At 40.8% G+C, this 22,217-nt stretch overlaps 1 protein-coding gene across 1 annotated transcript in view; it reads left to right on the forward strand.

Annotated features, from left to right (window-relative positions):
* PAPPA2 (pappalysin 2) overlaps nt 1–22,217 on the forward strand; it is a 300,507-nt gene that overhangs the window by 200,304 nt on the left and 77,986 nt on the right. Inside the window, exon 14 of the mRNA XM_068538389.1 lies at nt 21,020–21,191. Coding sequence (XP_068394490.1) covers nt 21,020–21,191 — 172 coding nt within the window. The remainder of the gene's footprint in view (nt 1–21,019; nt 21,192–22,217) is intronic.

Below are 22,217 nucleotides of genomic sequence, written 5' to 3' on the forward strand. Positions count from 1 at the left end.
CTGAGTGTCCTTATGACATGGTGGCTAATAAAAAAAAATAAAGAGAACCAGAGAGGGTGAATACATGAGAGTCTACCCAAAAAGGAAGCCAGTCTTTGTATAACATAATGTTGGAATTGACAACCCATTACTTCTGGTATATTCTATTCAGTAGAAATGAGTCAGTTAGTCCAGCCCATACTCAAGAGGAGGAATGTGCATCAAGGCACGAGTCATTAGGTGCCATTTATCACATGCAGTAATAGTAGTTTATGTTAATCAAGCACTAACTATGTGTCAGACATTGTTGTAAGTGCTAGGAAGGGATAGGGTCTAGGTAATGGACATTGCAACACTAGCTAGTTCATCTGCAACTTTTACGTCTCCTTAGTGAGCAAAAGTCTTCAAATATTAATGTAAGAATGTAGACCATTAAAATAGCATTTTTTTACTAGAATTATTGCCTCTGTCTCATGTGTTTTCCAATTATTTTCTCTATTGGTTCTACCTCTGGCCTCAAGCCATACAGAATTTCTTTCAGGTCCCTGAAACATGTGTTCTTGATGAGCTCCATGTCTTTGCACACAATGTTCCTACTTTCTTGAATGCTGTCCAGTACTTCTTCACTTCACACTTGACCATCATGATTCACCTTCGTCCATGAAGTTTTGGCAAACTCCCTCCCTGTTTCCTTAGGACACTGTACACAACCCATGCTTTACAAAAGCAGCTATCACATAAATATACCTATTTATTTACTTGTTGTTCTTTCCCACTCTGAGCTCCCTGCAGTAGGAATTCCGCTCAGTATGTCTCAGTACTTACTAAAGGCCCTGGCGCATAAGAGGTGTCAGAAACTGTGCACTGAATGACAGTTACAGACTTTATCTCTATATCTTCCATGGGACAGAACTGAACAAGCAAAGCAAAAAAGAAGTCACAACCTCTGTAGACCCCAAGGGACAAGAATTCCCCTCACAACAACAGCTGTGAAGTTTTGACAAAGAAGTTGATTAATTATGATCACTGCTGCTAGTTCTTCACTTATTTTCATTTGGCACTGTGGGAAAAACAAGTTTTATATGCATACATGCAAACCAGTAGAAATAAGATATGATTCTCCAGTTTGCACAGAGTGTATCTGGAATGCACGAGAATTTCCAAACCACATGTGACTGACAGGAGCCATGCAAATTGGCTTTTCCTTCTCGGCCAGAAAATCAGTGCAATATAGTCAATTTTGATACACAGGGAACCTAATAGGTCCCACATATTTTCTTTGTGGACAGATGTAAAATCTAAATCCCTATGTATTCTCAAAGAGTAGAAGTCTTTTAGCATCTTTGTATCAATCACAGTTGTAAATGTAGATAGACCATAATATGAAACCCTCAAACTCTGGGCATAGTGAGAGGGATTCCTGGCTACCTCCTTCTTACCCCTTATGAACTGAATTCCATTAATACTAAAATGGGCAAGGGAGAGCTGACAGATGCCTGGCAGTAGAAGATGTGTTATCCATTTTGTGTTTAACCATTAATGACCAATGGCCTGTCCTCCTACAACACTTTATCCTTAAACCAGCCTGACTGACCCACAGAATCTCAGCTGAAGGCCAGTAAACCTAAGTCTGGCTCTCCAGTGACATTCATGATCCTTACCTTGGACCATTTGGCTTTGATCTTTCTCTTCATCTTGTTTCCCATTCTGCTATGATGGCTACCCAGTTTATGACCCTTTGGGCTTAGTCTACTGGTAATGAACGCCTTAGTCTTGAAAACCAACCTTAGTGTTCTTGGTTTTGGTCACCAGTGCCCAGTAAGAGCTGAATTCATTCTTACTCTCTGGCTATTTCCTGCTCTAGCCACCTTGGGGAAAGGTCCTGCATAACCTTCCACAGTATCCCATGAGTTGGAGTGTCAGGCAGATCCCCAACCTTTCCAGGATTGTGTTGATGGTTTTGGGAAGTGGGAACCATCTTTTTGATTAACACAGTGGGATTTTGAATGTGTCCGAGATACAATCCTGGCACTAATAGGTTAATTTTCCTAAATTAGTGGATTAGCTTGCAGATAATCAGGGCTCATGTTATCTACTTTGGAAATTCACAAGGTCAAGTCTAGAATAATTTACTAATAGGCAAGAATTGCTGATGGGAATGTGTTTCTCCTACAACAGGATTCTGTTTTTTCAGTCACATGAATACAATGTAAACATTAGTTGCAACTTCTCTGACCCTACCTGCTGGTATATCCATCAGATACCCCAGTGTTGAATCTTCTGAAGATGAAGAATATTATCGCCTTTTTCAGGACATAGGCTGATAGCAATGGTTGAAACTTCTCCTGATTACTCATTTCTTTTCAGCATTTGTACTTTCCTTTTATTGATTTTTCTATCTACCTGCTCTATAAAAGGTTGAGAATACAGTATAACCTTCCAAACAATTGTGCTTCTTTCAGTTTTTAATAGTTCTGGCTTTTTATAATTTCATATTACATAATTAGGTGTATAAATGCTTGTGACTGTTTTATCTTTATTAGGATCAAAGCTCTTGCCAACCCTTTTGCCCCTTTAAAAGGTTAAGGCTTTGTATTATGCTTTGTCTGGAATTAAAATTTCCATCCCTGCTTTCCTTTTGTTTGTATTTGTTTGATAAATGTTTGCCTTTGTTTTATTTTTAGCCTGTCTCTATCTTCACTGCCAGTGAGGCCAGGGCACATTGCTTTACTGCACTGTTTACAAAGACAGTAGGATTTCACTGTGTAAAACTACTCCAAGCTTTTATTCTGAAATTTTATCTCATGGTCCTCAAGCCTGTAGTATTCTTTAGGACTCTGTAGCATTTTTACCTTTGGGACAGTTATCTCCCAGGATTCAATGGCCTTTGCCAATGGTTCTCCCTTCTCCCCACTTACTTCTACCTCACCCCACCAAGACCCTTATACTTCCTGACCGGAAATCTTGAAATGAGTAAAGAAAGGGTACTGATGAGGACTGATGGATAGAGAACAGAACTGTGACCCCTGAAAAGTAGTGCCCAGCTTTCTGGTCTTTACAGGGGCCAGGGAATGAAGAAAGAGTGACCTGTTTCCCTCTTTTCTTTTAGTATGGCTCTATTCTTTATTTGTTTTGCTTTTTTCAGAAAACAAAACAAGAAATCCATGTTTTGGCTTCCGGTGATATTTCTCAATTCAACTCCAATACATTTTGAAATCAGGAGAAAAATCCTCAGAATCCAGCTATCCACCTTGGTTTTTGGTATTGATAAGAGTTTTCATATTTTTCCTGTATTGTTGGTATTTAAGTGGGAAACAGGGAGAAATTACCTCAGAGTATTCTTGTGAGATTACCTGAGAATGATCCATGTGGAGTTTGTAGCACATTCAAACACCAGGTGGGAGGACAGCCCAGGCAGTTTCCACACCATTTCCCATCTTTATCATTTTTACCATCCTCCTTTTACAAGTTGTGACAGTTATCAATCAACTTATTGCTTCTCACCTCTAAATCCACCCTTATCTCCCTAACTCGTAGTACTAGAGCAGGATTTTATTGATATTTAATCCTTTGCTGACTGGCACAGTGTTAGCTTTTGTCAACAGAGGGTTCTGGAAACACACTGTAGGAGAAAGGGTCTTCTCTTCCTGGTTTTGATGTACTTTCTTCTCTCTGGCTGCTGTGATGGGCTCAGCCGTGGTGTGCAGGACACCTGTGGTCAAGTACAGCAGGAGTTTGGGTTCCCAGTTGGCTCTTCACAACAATAGCCAAAGATGATAGCTTGGTAATTGGTAATTGTGATCCCACTGCGTGTCATTGATTATTAGCATCCCATTTCCCACTGACAAGTAGCTCAGCATTGTACTCAAGCCCAAAGGCACAACCAAACAGATTCCCAAATTCTATCTTTGTGACTCTATCTCCTACTACCATTTCCAGTTCCATTGTTTCAGTCAGTCAGTCAGGACACAGTAATTAGAATAGGGGAAGATTAATATAAATAACTATTAACTAGTAACAGAGGATTAACTACTAAAGGGTAAAGAGAACGCTAACATAGAAGAATGGTAGATAAAGGGAACAATCATTACTTTTAGGGATGAGGGAAGAGTATCCAAGGAAGAGCACCCGACCCCCTCCAAGGCTGTGATTTTGATCTCATTGGAGAGGGTGGAGCAGTGGCACGCTAGGCGACAGAGAATTTTGCTGAGGTTTCATAGGCTGAGACTGGCAATCAAGAAACCACCCACTGGGGTGCTGATCAAAACTCATTAAGAAGCTGTCTGTTCAAAGGATTAATCTCCAAGATTTACAAGCAGCTCATGCAGCTCAATAACAAAAAAACAAACAGGGCTTCCCTGGTGGCGCAGTGGTTGAGAATCTGCCTGCCAATGCAGGGGACACGGGTTCGAGCCCTGGTCTGGGAAGATCCCACATGCCGCAGAGCAACTAGGCCCGTGAGCCACAATTACTGAGCCTGCGCGTCTGGAGCCTGTGCTCCACAACAAGAGGCCGCGATAGTGAGAGGCCCGCGCACCACGATGAAGAGTGACCCCCACTTGCCGCAACTAGAGAAAGCCCTCGCACAGAAACGAAGACCCAACACCATTAATAAATGGTGAAGCCATTAATAAATAAATAAATAAATAAAATAAAAAATAAATTAATTAATTAAAAATAAATAAATTTAAAAACAAACAAACAAACAACCCAATCCAAAAATGGGCAGAAGACCTAAATAGACATTTCTCCAAAGAAGATATACAGATTGCCAACAGACACATGAAAGAATGCTCAACATCATTAATCATTAGAAAAATGCAAATCAAAACTACAATGAGATATCATCTCACACCGGTCAGAATGGCCATCATCAAAAAATCTAGAAACAATAAATGCTGGAGAGGGTGTGGAGAAAAGGGAACACTCTTGCACTGTTGGTGGGAATGTAAATTGATACAGCCACTATGGAGAACAGTATGGAGGTTCCTTAAAAAACTAAAAATAGAACTACCATACGACCCAGCAATCCCACTACTGGGCATATACCCTGAGAAAACCATAATTCAAAAAAAGTCATGTACCAAAATGTTCACTGCAGCTCTATTTACAATAGCCAGGACATGGAAGCAACCTAAGTGTCCATCATCGGATGAATGGATAAAGAAGATGTGGCACATATATACAATGGAATATTACTCAGCCATAAAAAGAAACGAAATTGACTTATTTGTAGTGAGGTGGATGTAGTTAGAGTCTGTGATACAGAGTGAAGTAAGTCAGAAAGAGAAAAACAAATACAGTATGCTAACACATATATATGGAATCTAAGGAAAAAAAAAAAAAAGGTCATGAAGAACCTAGTGGCAAGACGGGAAAAAAGACACAGACCTACTAGAGAATGGACTTGAGGATATGGGGAGGGGGAGGGGTAAGATGTGACAGGGTGAGAGAGTGACATGGACATATATACACTACCAAATGTAAAATAGATAGCTAGTGGGAAGCAGCCGCATAGCACAGGGAGATCAGCTCAGTGCTTTGTGACCACCTAGAGGGGTGGGATAGGGAGGGTGGGAGTGAGGGAGATGCAAGAGGGAAGAGATATGGGAACATATGTATATGTATAACTGATTCACTTTGTTATAAAGCAGAAACTAACACACCATTGTAAAGCAATTATACTCCAATAAAGATGTCAAAAAAAAAAAAGCTGTCTGTTGAGGTGCTATTGGGACTTTATGGAAAGCTGTCATTGGGGTGCTGCTGAAACTTTCTGGGAGGTCACCTGCTGGGCACTGATGAAACTTGATGGGAAGCCACCCATTGGGGTGCTGCTGAAACTTTGTGGGAAGTCATTCACTGGGGTACCTTTGCTGGGAAGCCAGCTGCAGTGCTGGTAGAAGTGCTGGGACATGCAGGGTGTCACTGAAACTCATTAGGGGGTGAGCACCACTAGACCGAGGCTGTGTTGGACATCAAGAGCTGAAGAATCAAGAAGAAAAAGCACGTAGGAATCAAGAAGAAACACCCCTTCCTCCTGCAGTGCCTCTCCAGTTATGTCTACTGGGAAAACGTGACATCGTGCTAAATGGCAAAAGAGCAATATTTGCATGGTCCATCTCTAGTATCTCAAAGCAGGGCAATGAAGGTGGAGGTTTGGAACTGAGAGGGAATAAGCTGATAACTGGCAGAAAATATCTTGTCAAATAACCATGAAGAAACCCCTTCTCTCTGCCTTGTATGTTCCAGATTAAGATTTTCATTAAGTTCCTGGCTTTAATACTAAGACCAATTTTCAATATAACTTTTAAGTAGACTGACCTAACTGGAAATGCATATTTTCTTTTTTTAGTGCTTTGAACTTATTTTAAGTCCAAGGCAAACGTAAAGTATAAATATCTCTTTAGCTTATTCAGTATAAATACACATTCTGATTGAGATGGAAAACAAGTAATAGATACCCAGAAATATAAAACTATAGTGGGTTCTGAGGTTTACCTTAAACTATAGGTTATCAAAGCCAAGTATTCTAATATAAAATTGAATAGGACATTAATCTTTTAAAATGAATATCCATGTGGAAACATGAGTTATTTCTTCTCTCTCTCTCTTGTTCTCACATTCTTTCTCACTCACTGTATATAGTCATGCTTTGATCCTTCTTATCTTTGTGGAAAATTGAGAGTTGAGTTGTGTAAAAATTTATGTGTAAAACAGTGAATATGTGTGTGTGTATACACATTGTATATACATTGCCATATTTTATTTCACATAGAAGAAAGGCTTCTGAAAAATTTAATGTAGACTGATTTGTAAAACTATTCTATATGGGGTGTGTGTGTGTGTGTGTGTGTGTGTGTGTGTGTGTGTGTGGAAAGAGGCAGACTATTCATCATTCAAAAAATATTTATTAAGTGCCTACAATATGCCAGGAATTATTTTTCAGTTGAGGAAACTGAGACTCAGTGTGTACAAATTCACCTTATTTAAGACTAACAAAACTAAGAGTAGTATCAGAGTAATTTGTTTTTAGTAAAGAAAGTTTTCATTATATGAATGAAAAGCTGTTTTAGAAACATACTCATGAGACACAGAGGTAGAGAACAAACGTGTGGACACCAAGGAGGTAAAGCAGGGGGTGGTGGTGGGGTGAATTGGGAGATTGGGATTGACATATATACACTAATATGTGTAAAATAGATAACTAATAAGAACCTGCTGTATAGCACAGGGAACTCCACTTCACTGTACAGTAGAAACTAACACAACATTGTAAAACAACTATACCTCAACAACAACAACAAAATTAATTAATTAATTTATTATTTTAAAAAAGAAATATACTCATGTCTATTACTCTCCAAGAAATTCTTCCACCCTCCCTCAAACTGTATTTGGATTGCGGTAAGATGATTTTAACTGGCCCTGGAATAATTAAAGAGCACCTGTATTTTAGATATGTTTATGCAAATGGCATATTTATTTTGAGGAATCCATGAAACCAAGAAATGTAGATGTGGGCTCCAAGTAATGCAGGTGATCTGGTGATATTTGATGGAGTAGGTAATAAATGGTGAAATTGTAAGGACATTTTGGACTTTTGGAAAAGTTCAGGAAATGAATTATCTAGTGGGGCAATTTTATGGGCAGAATCTAGGGAATTCGGGGTCATTAGAAAAAGAGAAATTTTGCTCCAGCTCCTATGCAGTCCTAGCCCAGACAAAAAGAATCTTATTCCTCGAGGAGAGAAAATCAGAAAAGAAATATTCCATTCTCTTGGAGATTAGAAGTACAGGTAAGCCAGAAGGAAGACTACAATTTAAAGCCTGGTTTATGTATGTATTAGTTTTCTGCAGTTTAAACCAATACACATTTATACTCTCATAGTTTCTGAAATTCAAGATTTTAGGCCAGGCTTAACTGGGTCCTCTGTAGGCATTTGGTCCCAAAAGGCTGCCAGACTGAGGGCCTGTTTCCTGCTGCATGTTGCACAGATGCTGTCCTTAGTTCCTTACCCCGTAGCCATCTCCATGGGGCAGCTCACACTTGGCAATTTGTTTCTTCAAAGCCACAAAGAGAGAGTCTCTCAGCAAGAGTACCTTTCAATCTTAGGTTGTGTACTCAGAAGTGACATTGTCACCTTTGCCATATTCATTTGGTTAGAAGTAAGTCACTGGTCCCACCCTCACTCAAGCTGAGAGAATTACACAAGTTTGTGGATTCTAAGAGGCTGGAATAATGTCCACCAATATATGTTAGGCTGGACTAGTTGACTGTGTGCCTAGACCTTGGAGTTACAAGGATCTCACTGCATGTGTCTCATGGCCTGATAGAGCCACACACTGTACTGATGTAGTTTCAACTTACTAGGCAGCTTGGGTCACAAGGGACATGTGAGGAATTTGCATGCAGGAAAAAAGCATGAGGGAAGAACAATGATTCCAAAAGCAAGGTCTTTCTTATAGGGATTCCCCAGTTCTTGGTAGGTAGATTATCTAAACAGCCTTTTACCAGAGAATGTCCTCTCGATACTACATTATCTAGGCCCACCACATCCACTTTATGACTGATCCATTTCCACATTTTATTCCCAAGTTCATTTTCCCTTTTTCCTAAGCCTCAGCCACCTTCTCAATAGCTCAACCAGAATTGTTACAGTGTTCATTAAAGTGAAAAACAATCAGTAATATCAATTGGGTTTCCTAGAAAATCATAAAATTATTTTAAAAATCTAAAAATAAAAAATGTGCTTATTATTTAAATGATCTGCATTCTGACCCTTTTCATAATGTAGGACAATTGAGGGTTAATTTATTTAGCAATTTTGGTCTAGTAAAATGTGGTTATATATGTGTAAGTGTGTGTGTGTATGTATTTTATTTTACACAAGGCAATCTTTTGGTAAAGATTAATGTGCATTGAATTATATAACTAAATTTTAAAATGATTTAACTTTTTAAATGATTGTGCCATTCAGAAAGACACTATTTTTGAAGTAAAATATAAATATTTTTGTAAAGACCAGTATCATCCCCAGATTTTCTCCTCTTCTCTTTCTTTCCTTTTATCTTTTCTGCATAAATCTGGACTTTTCCTCTTTACTTAAAGCAAACTGAGCATGAGCACATAAAGTCTGAGTCAAGAGGAAATAATGAACACACACATTGTGCTTTCGTATGATTCTATATTCAAGGCCACAGCTCTTAAGCAGAATTTATCTTTTGCGTTAAAAACATTTACTATTAGGCTGTTACTGTGGACATCAGTGAGAGTTCAGCCTCCAACTCTTTTATACTTGACATAATGCCTGACATAATTAACATACCTGCCATGTTTTGTTAATCATGCTTGTGTAAAGAAAAGAATCAGGTAATTAAAAATGAGTAGGGACTTTCCTGGTGGCGCAGTGATTAAGAATCTGCCTGCCAATGAAGAGGACACGGGTTCGATCCCTGGTCAGGGAAGATCCCACATGCCTCGGAGCAACTGGGCCCGTGCGCCACAACTACTGAGCCTGTGCTCCACAACTACTGAAGCCAGAGCGCCTAGAGCCCATGCTCCACGACAAGAGAAGCCACCGCAATGAGAAGCCCACACACCACAACAAAGAGTAGCCCCCGCTCGCCACAACTAGAGAAAGCCCGCGCACAGCAACGAAGACCCAACGCGGCCAAAAATAAATAAATAAATAAATTCATTTTAAAAAATGAGTAATCAAAGAATAGTGTGTAGCTGATTTGGTTTGAAGTGCCTCAGGATGCACAGAGACCTGCAAATTTGTGTACATGTATATTAGTTTAGTCACTTTTGTTTTCTCTGTGGAGCCTCTGTTCTTCAGATTCTGTTTCCTGAAGCAGGGACTGTAAAAAATTAATAATTCAAGGAGAAAAGCCAACAGTCAGCTACCACCAAATAACTCATATCTTTCCATTTGCGATTTACGAACTTTGGTAACACGCAGGGTTAATGCTATCTCAGGCTGGCTCCCCTCAGCTGCCTTGCCTCTTCAGATCTCCCCTTTGAATGACATCGCTCTGCTGTGACACAAAAGATGTCTTTAGCCTTAGAAAGCTAATCTTGAAAAGGTGGATCTGCTGACCAAGATAGTGCCTTCATCAGTAAGTCAAGTATAGAGGATTTCTGGGTCACCCTCCATTGTCCGTGGAGAATTCACTGTAGACATGGGATTTTGGTTGGGGAGTGGAGGGATGTGGTAGAAAGGAAAACACCTTTTCCATAGAATTCACTTCTATGACTTTTATAACCTCCAGAGAATTTCTGGGAGCAAGTGGCTGTGTTTTCCATTTGGAAGATGTTGGGACTCCTCAGGTGTAAAAATGTTTCTTCTTGGTTGCACCATAGATTACTGGTAGAGCTGGGGCTAGATTATAAGGCCTCTGAGCCTGAGTCCAGGGGCATGCAGCCAGAGCACAGCTCAGTGCCTTGGCATTCCATCCCTGCTGTAATCAGTTTGTGAGCCTGGTCTTGGTAATAGGATCATTCCATCTCTATTATCCGTCATTCTGCTTCATGCTTCATTATTCCCTGGAACCCTCATTGCTGCTGCTTTACCAATTCCTATTGTGCTTCAATTATTTGGAGCTCAGATTTAAAATGCCAACACTTTCCCTTCCTTCTCTTCCTGGATTGGGCCCCTATACCTTGCCAGGCTTCTCTGTTCCCTACTCAGTCCTATGTAAAACATTCCAATCACCTCCCTTTTGATAGCCTCACAAAGTAAAGGGTTTCTTCCTTTCTTGTGCTAGGGGCTATAGGTTAAAGCATCTACTTATCCTTTGGCTCTTTATCTTTTATATTTAGCGTAGGGTTTCCTTTTAATGTTCCAGGATGATGGGAAGTGTTCTCTCTTGCTGCTGGGAAAGGCCCTATAGAAATGAAATATGTATTGCATTTCTATTCATTTGATTATCTTCTTCCCCAAAGCAGTTTAGCAAGTTAACATTGAATCTGTTTTTGCTTCTTAAGCAAGAGAAGAATTATAGCTGCTCAATTGTTCCCTAGGTTTCTTGCTCAACTTCCTTTTCTCAGAATGATTTGTCCATAAAATAAGAGGGAAGGAGGAGAATCCACTGGCGAGGATTCTGGTTCTCCTGGCTGATGATGGATGGCCTGGTGAAAGACAGATCTGCTTTGGGAGGCACAGTGAGCTGTTTGAGTCTTTTCAACTGTTTACTCTCATGGGGTTATAGAGGAAAAATGGAAAGGTCATGGGCATGGTCTCATTTAGGTGTTTATTGGGACACGGCTAGACTACTCTAGAAATAGCCTTTATTAAAATATTACGTTGTCTGAGATGGTGGGATACATTCTTAGAACCAGTTGGGTGGCAGCTTTCAGGTTTCAGATTTCCGGGCTACAGGCACAGACAGCTTAGGAAGACTTGGGGTTGGAGTCTACCGCTAAGGCTGGTTTCAAAACAGTGACTCCACAACACTCATTCCCAATGCCTTATCACAGCGTCTGAAAGTCCAGAATTAGGAATTATTTTGTTCAAGTCCTGATAACCTCCAGCAGTCTCTTTAAAGTAGTCAATAACCACTTAATAGAAATAGAAATGTCTTAAGTCGTTATCAACTGTTTATGCCAGAAGTATTCTCTTATGGACCTTGCCAATTCAAAAGTATACCAGAGCCCTGCTGAAATGCAATCTAGTGTAGGTAACTGGAAGTTTGGGGGAGTATGAGAAGTGGGAAAAGTGGTGCTGAAAAGAGAAATGAGTTTAAAATATCACCTGCTTCCCAATTTTTCTCAGGGCTGGCCCTGTGCTTATGGTCTGTATTAATGGCAGCTGGTGGAGAAAGCACAGAAAATAAAAACAAGCCAGTATTTCCAGGGTTCTGTCGTCTTGCCAGCCTGCCAAATAGACAGACACTGTTGACGGATTTGACCCTAAGATCTGGTTGCAAGGACTCTCAGGCCATGTCTGGTTCTGTGTAGCCATAACTGTGGAGACAGAGGAAGCCTGGCGATTAGAATGGCAGCAAGCCCGATGTCCAGACCCCTGCCTCTCACATTTGGCCGCATCACCTAGTCTCACCACACGATTTTAGGATGGTCCCTTCCCTCCTTTGGGCCTTCATTTCTCCATAAGCAAATGAGCCATTGATGTTGCAAGGCTTGGGAATGCTAGGAAGAACAAAAGGACAGAAGAGAGTAATATTCCAAATCTGATGTCAACCAAGGACTGATAAATTCCTGAATTACGAGATGATGGGAACAATGTGAAGCTTCTGTTGGGGAGTCCAGAAACTTTATGGGGAAAGGAAGCCAAGGGGGAGAGAGAGTCCCAGAGGGGCCCAACATGTGTTTTATATTCTACTTCTATATGTGAACTTGGGGCTCATTCAAGGTGCTGGCTTGCGACTCCTCAAGACCTCGGTTAACGCGTAGCTTGTATATAGCCACACAGAAGCCATGCTACCCTTTCTTCCTGCCTTGTAAGTACTGTTCTAGGAATGCCGCAGATGGAAGCTCATGCCCATGAAACTGTTTTGGTTTTTTTTTTTGCAAGCATATTTTTTATTAGTTATCTATTTTATACATATTAGTGTATACCAATCTCCCAGTTCATCACACCACCACCCCCACCTCCCCATGCCCGTTAAACTTTATTCTCAGGATTATGTTGTTCCCTCACTTAACTCCACCTGTTTCACAATTCCCCAGCCTTGGCCTATGAATATGGCTGGGGAAGTGTCACTCCTGAATTAATAGTTTAATTGGTGCCCCGGGATGAATAGTGGGGTGGGTAGGGGGAGTCAGCAGTGCGGTCATCTGGGGGCTCCAGTGATCACTCCTCATTAGGAAATGCCTCACGTGGAAATGGTTACTGCCTTCGCAAACTGGAAAAGAAGTTTATTATATATATTCTATATAGACATAATATTTATTTTTATTGTTGTTGTTTCTGATGAGTGATTATGTTTCCTTGGTGCTGTGCTAGGGCGCACATTCTCTGCCGGTGAGCCAGAAATTGTTTTGACTCTTTCTTTGGTGTTCCACATATTTTATAATCTACATTAAAATCGTCAGTTCTGAAACTTGGTGAGACAGGGATTTTGAAAGGGAGTGCTTTTGGCTGTGTGATGTAAATCTGTTTTTCTTTAGAGGAAGAGGGGGCATTTGGATGGGACTTCTAGTGTTACAATCAGGCATGGTAAAAACCGTGCCCAGAAATAGAAATGAGTGAAGCAAATTACTAGTCCTGGGGCCACCAGAGTCCAGTTTTGTACTTCTGAATAGGTCACATTCGAGGAAGAGATGGCCATCTCCTGACAGAGATGTTTTCAGGGGCCAACTTAGGGGCAAAGACTTCAATAGAGGGGCAGAGAAAACCTCCACTTTCCCAGGATACAGGAAGGAAGAAGTCTGCTTAGGGCAGTAATTCATTTCTTTGTCATGTGATGGAAAAATCAGAATTATTACTGAGATTCCTCTGTTTCTATCAGATGAGACTCTTCAGAGGAGAAGAATTTGAACTAATTTTCCCTTCTTAGTCAGTATGACCTTTCAGTAAAACCCCTCAAAGTACCAGCTTCGTTCTGCCCAAGAAGGCTGATGGAAATGTACTTGACATTTAATCTGGTTCTTGTCCTACAAAGCAAAGATGGAGCCAGTAGTGAGGAGGAAGTAGAATGGGGAGCCAGAATGGAGGCCATATGTTTTTGTATTTGTTTGGAGAAACAGCAAAGCTCTCTAAGGATGGATATTATTATTATTATTTGGTTTTGCTGTTGGTGGTGGGAAGATTAATGAGGACTCCATCTCTTCCAATCCACTCTACTTTCTGTACATATTACTTCCGTCTGCTGACAAACCCAGAGCATACATTTCTTCTTAGCCCATACCCTCTTACTTCCATAAGAATCGGTAAAACAAACTGGAGGAATGGAGAGAAATCTGATCCTCTTTTACTATGTAACTTTCAAAGAGTTGTTTCTACAGAAACCACTGGGATTGCTATTTGGTCAATGGTGGCACTTCTTGGATAAATGAATTGCAATATTTTGTTTAACTAAACAACTTACATGTTGGGACATTAAGCAAAAACTTACACTAGGAAAGAAAGATTGTGAGCAAATCTTTTTTTGGGTTCTCTACCACATCCTGCCCATTCATGGGTTTTCTGTACTCCCACCCCAGTAGCGCCATCACCTCATCTAGAAAATTAAATACCATGTTAAAGCTGGAAGGGACCCTTGAGAGAACCTAGTTTAACCCCATCATTTTACAAATTTGCAGACAAAAGGCCAGAGTGGTTAAGAGACTTACCCAATGTCATAGAGCTAAGCAGGGACAGGCCAAGACCTGAACCCAAGTCACATTGGCCTTGATCTACTACTTTCTCCATCACACCATGCTATTTCTCAAAAAGTATGATACAGATGCCAGGAAGTTTCTCCTAAACTAATCTAGATTCCAGATATCAAGTTGGATGCCTGAGGGAGGGTGGGACGTTGACTTTAGAAAAGTTCATGAGCTGATGTTAACCTGATTTTGAGTTTAATCTAAAGCTTAATTAAATGTTTCTTTGTTATTATATTGTAGTCTGAGTGTGGTAGGAAGTTCTGGAATATCCCATAATTTCTTTTGGGCTCAATTTCCTCATCTCTAAAATGAGGAACTAGGGTTGAATTATCTTTAAGGTCCATTTTAGTTTTAACAAACTGTGGTTCCTCTAAGATCATTTTCAGAGGTCTTCCCCACCCTCCATCTGTCACGTGCAAGAAATGGGGTCTTTAGTGCATAACTTCCATCAGCTCTTACATGGGAGAAATAAGGTTTCACTATTGATTCTGAATAGTGGAATAGTGTCATAGCCTTCTGCAATTCCTCCAGGGTGGCACAGACCCTCAAGGGAACCTTACACCAAAGCTGTGAGCAAGCTGTGGACAGAACAGCCAGGACTTCACCCATTCCTTAGGAACTCCCCAGCTTCCCAAATGTGGACCTTGGCTGGAAGTGAAGCCAGCTTCACTCTAGTGGCCTCAAGCAATGGAAAAATTTTAAATGTGCCTGATTTGGCATGCCCTGGGGCACAGCTCATGGTAGGTTTGTTAGTGAGTCTGTCTGCTGTCTCTGCTGAGAATGATGTCTGCTTTCTGATGGTAGCCTTACTCTGCTCCTCACCAATCACTGAAAGGTAGGGGAAGATTTGGGGGACTTGCCTCTAAGTCTATCGTCAAATATCGATGTTGACTCTTTTCCGTATAGGTTCTTTAAATTTGTTAGTCAGAATTTAAGAGCCCCGCCCCTACTGAATTTTCTTCAGTTCTCAGTGGCAGGGAGAGGAAATGGTGATTTTTGTCTAGGTTTTTAGAGTGCTACTTTGTGTTCTATCTGGAAAGCATTGGAGGTATCTTTCTGGCATATCTCTTTTGCCTTTCCAAATCCTATTAATTTATTGAGGTCAAATCATATCCAATGATAAAACTTTCTCTGGAACAGCCATGGATTTATAATCGGTACCACATGATTTAATTATTTTCTCTCTTCAGCCGTATTGAAAGATTCTTCAGAATGGGGGAAATGTTTTATACTTTTGATCTGTCTTATGACTCCCACGTGATAATTTGTGCTGAAAACATTAAAGCATAATGATGAAACAGTGGAACGAGTTTCTCCTTCTGGAATCAGCATTTGTTATTTTATAGTCTTGGCCTATGGAATTTGTTGACATATCTTTCAGGTTACACATACCCAGATCTTTATGGTGCTGGGTTTCACTCCTGGTGAGCATCAAAAACTTTGAAACTTAAAATAAAATCACAGCTGTGAGGATCCCACCACAAGCCTACAGAATCAAAATCTCCAGGGATCAGAGCCTGGGTATCTATGTTTTTTAAATGCTGCCTCTAAGTGAGTCAAATATACAACTATGGTTGACAAAGTCTGCCTTGTGGCAGATGAGGGCCATTCTTTTATGGAACTCTGCCAACAGAGGTTTCCCAAGGCATCACGCAGAGGCCCAAACGAAAAGGAAGCGCTCACATCATTTTGGTAGGACGGTGCTAGGAGTGTGCCTGGGTGCCCACGAGCAGGTTATATGCAAGAAGATAGCCCAGGGATAACATACATTTTGAAAAGGGATTTCTCTATTGAAAGCATTTTTTAAAACCCTCAAACATAATGGCTTCCGGAAGTGAGGACAAGAAGAGAGAGAGTAGAGGCTTATTGGGGAAGTGGAGAGACAAAGAGCAAAGCTAGAATGATGGGTAAGGTGACCATCTACATAATGTGACCTCTAAAGGGCCTACTGACTTAAAATTCTATCATGAAAAACTCATTCCTTTGCCTTCAAACTTTGTCTCCTGTCAAAATGGAAATACCTGTGAATCACATCTGACTGGCTGCATCATATCCTTACCTGAGAACACATTGTGATGGGGTGTGGGGAAAGGTCTGGAAAAAGATGGGTGGAAGGGTGAGAAGTGGTTGCCAAAGTAAGAAACACACTTAGCAGGGCATCATGCAGACAATGGCAGCTGGACAAAAATTGCCAATTTGATTTGCTCTCATTTAAAAGAAAACTGCTCAAAACTGAGACCAACCGTTTAATATTCTACCCTTTCCCCCCTGACTACCCTGCTGAGGAGCTTCTAGGCTCATCCTGGCCAATGATGCTAGCTCCTGAATGGAGAAGAAAGCAACGGGAGATCCACCTCATCGCCAGGGAGATGGCCTGGTGGTCTAGGCTGGCCCCGAGAGTGAGGGCTCTGAGATCCAGCCTGAGGATTTTCCTCTGACTCGCTGTGAAGCCTCCAGACAGTCTTCAAACAGCTTTAGCTTCCTTGTATGTCAAACCATGATAAATACCTAACTTCCCATCTCTCTGGGGCATTGTAAGGCTTCACTGCTGCCACTTTCATTAACATTTGTCCAAAGACCATAAGAAGAAAGCTTTTGAAAAGTTTTGAGACTAATTATGTTTACTATCAGCATTATCATTATGATATTGTGGCTTAAAGTAACAGTAGCCAGAAAGAAGAATGTATCAGGAGCATGGGAAAACGGAGAACACAGAAACTTCACTCAGAGAAGCAGTATTTGTAGTGGAAGAGAAACACAAAAAGGGGTTTGGGGATGGGGTGCAAAGGAGAGAAGTCTGCAATTGGTAACAGATGCCATCAGAAGCTAACGACCTGACAAACACCACTCTCATAAAACAAATTCCTTAAAAAGGAAGCAAATGGAAATATAAGCTAGTGAAAGAATTTGCAGCAGCTGCCCTAAAACCATTTCTCACTTCATAAACAGGTCTGGGTTTGATAGTTGTTTTTTTTTTTTTTTTGTCTTGGTCTTATTTCATGCCACTTTCCCTCTTTTCTATCATCCCCTGTCTCATTCTTCCTCCCTTGCTGCCAAGGCTGGATGGACTTTTCATACTGGTAGTCATAGCAACAGTAGTTAATGGAACACCATCTTGATGGAAGGAGGCTCATTCAGAGTATTTGTTTTGTGTCTTATCTCAGCACGTATTTGTCCTCAGTGATGACATGGATGAATTGGACGGAGTCACTGGAAAATAGCACGTGCTATTATTTCACATTAATTTCTTGGCAGTGAGCTGACATGAACCAGAACTGTTAATGACTCTCTGTTTTCCAGTCTTCTCTGCTTAACACGCTGAAGAAATATTACGTTTTGTGTACATCAAGGGCATGTAGTATCTATGGAACTTGAAGTTCTTTAGCATCACTAACGAGGTGTTCTGATCTCATTCCATGTAGGACCGTCAGGTTTCAGATTCCTTATCCAGCTAGGCTGAATAAAGACTCGGAGACAAAGGTTTGTTTCCTGTATTGCATACCTAATTAGCAGCATTGGATTTGGAGAATCCATGCTGACAATTAACAACCATCCCCCCGCAATTCATATATTCCTCCCTTCATCAGGCTCCCTGGAGTGATTCTGAGGGAATACTACACCTTCGCAGAGAATAATCAGAGCTTAAAGGAGTAAAGAAGTTTCCTTCATACCACTCAACTCCAATTCTTCCATCCTATACCTAATAAGCATAGGTAAAAGAAATGAGAATGTCACTGACATATAACTTAAATCCCTGACGTGTAACTTAAACCCCAATGGGTACAAGATCAGGGGCAGCAACTTTAGCATATTCGAATCAAATCCATACTTTTTGGACTAGTGCTTTTTAAAGCAATTCTCAATTATTTCAAGGCAGTATGTTCAATTCAATGACATTTTATTTTCCACTTTCTTTTTTATTTATTTATTTACTTACTTATTTTTGGCTGCGCTGGGTCTTCGTTGCTGCGCGCGGGCCTTCTCTATTTGCTGCAAGCGGGGGCTACTCTTCGCTGGTACGCAGGCTTCTCGTTGCGGTGGCTTCTTTTGTTGCAGAGCACAGGCTCTAGGCGCGCGGGCTTCAGTAGTTGTGGCTTGCAGGCTCTAGAGTGCAGGCTAAGTAGTTGTGGCACACGCGGCTTAGTTGCTCTTTGGCATGTGGGATCTTCCCGGACCAGGGATCAAACCCGTGTTCCCTGCATTGGCAGGCGGATTCTTAACCACTGTGCCACCAGGGAAGCCCCTATTTTCCACTTTCTTATATTGTTGCCCAGCTCCTTGATAAGGTCGTTGGCCGCTAACACAATTCAAGGGCAAACAGAACAAATTAATGATGACGAGACTCAGGGAGTCATTTTAACTAATATTTAGTACCATTGGCAAAAACATCATGAGCAAGAAAATATAAGAAAATATCTTGTTGTTCTACACCACTAGACTATGAGTTCTTTAAGGGCATACTTATTTTATCCCCAGTGCTAAGACCGATGCCTTGCCAATGCTAAGTGCTCAGTAAATGTTTATGAATGAATGAATGAATGAATGAATGAATAAGTAGGGCAAGATGGTTGGAACATTTTTTTTTCTTTTTAACATCTTTATTGGGGTATAATTGCTTTACAATGGTGTGTTAGTTTCTGCTTTATAACAAAGTGAATCAGCTATACGTATAGATATATCCCCATATCTCCTCCCTCTTGCATCTCCCTCCCATCCTCCATCATTGTTTGATAATGATATTTTTGTATTTCATATCCCCACCTATCACTATAAAATTTAACAAATTTACCATTTTGATAGCCATTGACTTACTTTGATGTCTATGATATGAACAAATTTAATTCAGCAGACACTTGTAACTCCTACAATGAGGTGTATGGTGAATACAAAAGTGGGTAGGAGTCAGTTTGTCTTCAAGAATATCATAATCTAGTTGGGAGATTCAACAGCATTTAGGAGACAGATACTAATTGCCTTGTGGATCAGAGGATGGATAAATTAACTGAAGAACAATCAAATGCATACATGACTATACTACAAGATAGAGTAAAAGAAGTGTTAGAAGAGTTATTTTTTAAATTTCCCTGGGAGGTTCGAGGGAGGAAGATATCTGGAGGGGCTTCTTGGAGAAGGAAAGCCTTTTAGAAAACACAACAAATTGAGCAAAAGTACAGAAGTGGGAAAACTAAAACATGTGGCTGGTTCATAAAAAACAGGCCACTGAAGGTGGGACTTGGGCCATTTGCAGTGGAGCAGTAGAGAGAATTAACCCAGGAACAATAACAACCCTGTAGAATATGCACCATTATTATCACCATCTCATGGGGGAAGGAGCTGAAATACTGGGGAATAAATAACCAAATCATACAGGTAGTAGTAAATGGTGAATCCAGGATTCAAATTCACACAGCCTGGGGGCAGTTGCTCTAAATTCTAATCTCTGTTGTTCTGCCTTGATAAGAGGGTAACCCTCTTTTGGCTCTGTTGCATGCCCCTCCACTCTTTTTTTGGTATAGTTGATTTACAATGTTGTGTTGGTTTCAGGTGTACTGCAAAGTGAATCAGTTATACATATATATATATATATCCACTCTTTTTTAGATTCTTTTCCCATATAGTCCATTATAGAGCACTGAGTAGAGTTCCTTTTGCTACACAGTAGGTCCTTGCTAGTTATCTATTTTATATATAGTGGTGTGTATGTGTCAATCCCAATCTCCCAATTTATCCCTCCCCCACCTTACCCACTGGTAACCATTAATTTGTTTTCTACATCTGTAACTCTATTTCTGTTTTGTAGGTAAGTTCATTTGTACTCTTTTTTTAGATTCCACATATGAGCGATATCATATGATACTTGTCTTTCTCTGTCTGACTGACATCACTCAGTATGACAATCTCTAGTTCCATCTCTGTTCCAACCTTGCTGCTGTTATGGTCCCAGCAGAGTCTCCCCAAACCCTGGGGAGTTAACTCTCCCTCCTGTTCCCAGTTGACTAGCCCTTGAGATCTGGACAGCAGTTCTCCTCTGCTGAGATAATGTCCTGGAAGCATCTAGAACAATGCCAGGCATGTGGCAGGGATCTGATATGTGTGAGTTTCCTCTTTCTGCCATGGGCTCAATTTCTGATTAGCCGGTGCTGATATTCAGTGGTGTATGCCAGCTGTCAAAAATATTTCCATGCCAATCAGTAAATAAATGTTGCTTTTTCTGCCATCTCAAACAACCAGGCCCTTCCTACAGGGCTCCCTGCGACAAACCTGTGATCGGACAACAGAAAGTTTAATGCCTGACACAACCAGGAGCCTCCAGGATTCACTCCTGACCTTTGTCCTGTGTCTGTTCTGATTGTTTGGGGCCCAGAGTACTGGTTATGAAATATTTCAAGGATTCTCCTCTGATCTATTCATTTCTGATGCCATCCAGAGCTCTTGAGACACGCTCCCCACCTGTTCCACCATCATTTTGTCCTCCTGGAAGAGCCATAGAAAGCCAGTTCATAATCGTTTCGTAGATGATATTGTTCTTGTTCATTTTATGTTGCATGGTTCCAGGTCACATAGAAGGAAGTAATGAATTTAATGTAGGTTTTGGAGAAACAATGTTCTCTTTGGTTTAGAGGCACTTCCCAGAGGGAGATGCAAAGCCTTTGCTGCTGCCTATCAGTTCTGAGTCAGTTTAAGATACTTCTGTTTCTGTCATCTCCAGCTGTGTCCATCGGCCCTGTGGGGAGCAGGGCAGCTGTGTGCCATTGCTGCTAGATCACGCGGAAGTGGTGAACTGTACCTCTGGTGGCCCAGGTCACATGAAGTGCTCTATCACCTGTCAAAGGGGGTTTGCCCTTCAGGCCAGCAGTGGGCAGTACCTCAGGCCCATGCAGGTGAGTTGGAAACCCGTGGTTATCAGGACCAAGCCCCTGGGGAGGGACAGTAGGCATGTTCCTCCCCCTGGCTGGATGGGGGAAAGGCACGTGTTTTTAAATCATCTGAAAGGAAAAATGAGGAATCTAACAAGCAAGGAGAAGCATGGCTTTATAGAAATGCAAGGTATATATAAGAACAGGTGCAGTTTCCATTAACTAGGGTGTCAGTTTCTCTCCAGGTGGGCAGTAGATAGGAACACTTATTCCATCCTTCTCCCTTGCTTTTTTATCTTCCTATCAGAAATTATGACCCCCCCCACTTTTGGCTTCAAAATGGGAATGCTGCAGTTTAGACCTGTCCACAATTTGCAGGCAAGATAGTTTGCAATCAGCTTGTTTGTGGTTCATTGTCTGACTGCCCCACACCTCCCCCCTTCCCCGCCCCCGCCAGCCCTCCTTACAAGAAGACTGGAGGAAAGCATCTGATTTTCTTCCTTCTGTTACTGAGGTGGGGATTATATCATGATTCTAGCTTTAACTGAGTTTTCCAAATTTCTACAAGCTACCATGCACCACTTGAAGATTTCAAGGTGATCTGAAGGTAGTAGAATATATTAATGAAGAGTGTGGTTTGAGAGACAGACCTGGAATGAAATTTTGACTCCACTGTTTAGTAGGTGTGTAATTTAGGTAAAGACAAACACACAAAAGAAACTAACCACTTTCAGTTTGTTTCCACATTTGTAAAATAATTAAATCAGAAGGATTTATGTGACTGGGTTATTTTTTTTTTTTTAATCAGTCATCAATTTTATACACATCAGCGTATACATGTCAATCCCAATCGCCCAATTCAGTCACTGGGTTATTTTGATGACTGACTAGACATAATTTATCAGCTTCTAGCAAAATGGTAGGCACCTAGCTCTCTGCAAAGCTGCCATTATGATGAGCGTGATAATGTATTCTCAACTAAGAATTTTATTTTCCATTTTTCCTTTAGAGAGCTTTCAATACTCTACAGAGGAACTTGAAAATTGAAAT

Source organism: Eschrichtius robustus, chromosome 3 (genome assembly GCF_028021215.1).
Source record: "Eschrichtius robustus isolate mEscRob2 chromosome 3, mEscRob2.pri, whole genome shotgun sequence".
NCBI lineage: Eukaryota > Metazoa > Chordata > Mammalia > Artiodactyla > Eschrichtiidae > Eschrichtius > Eschrichtius robustus.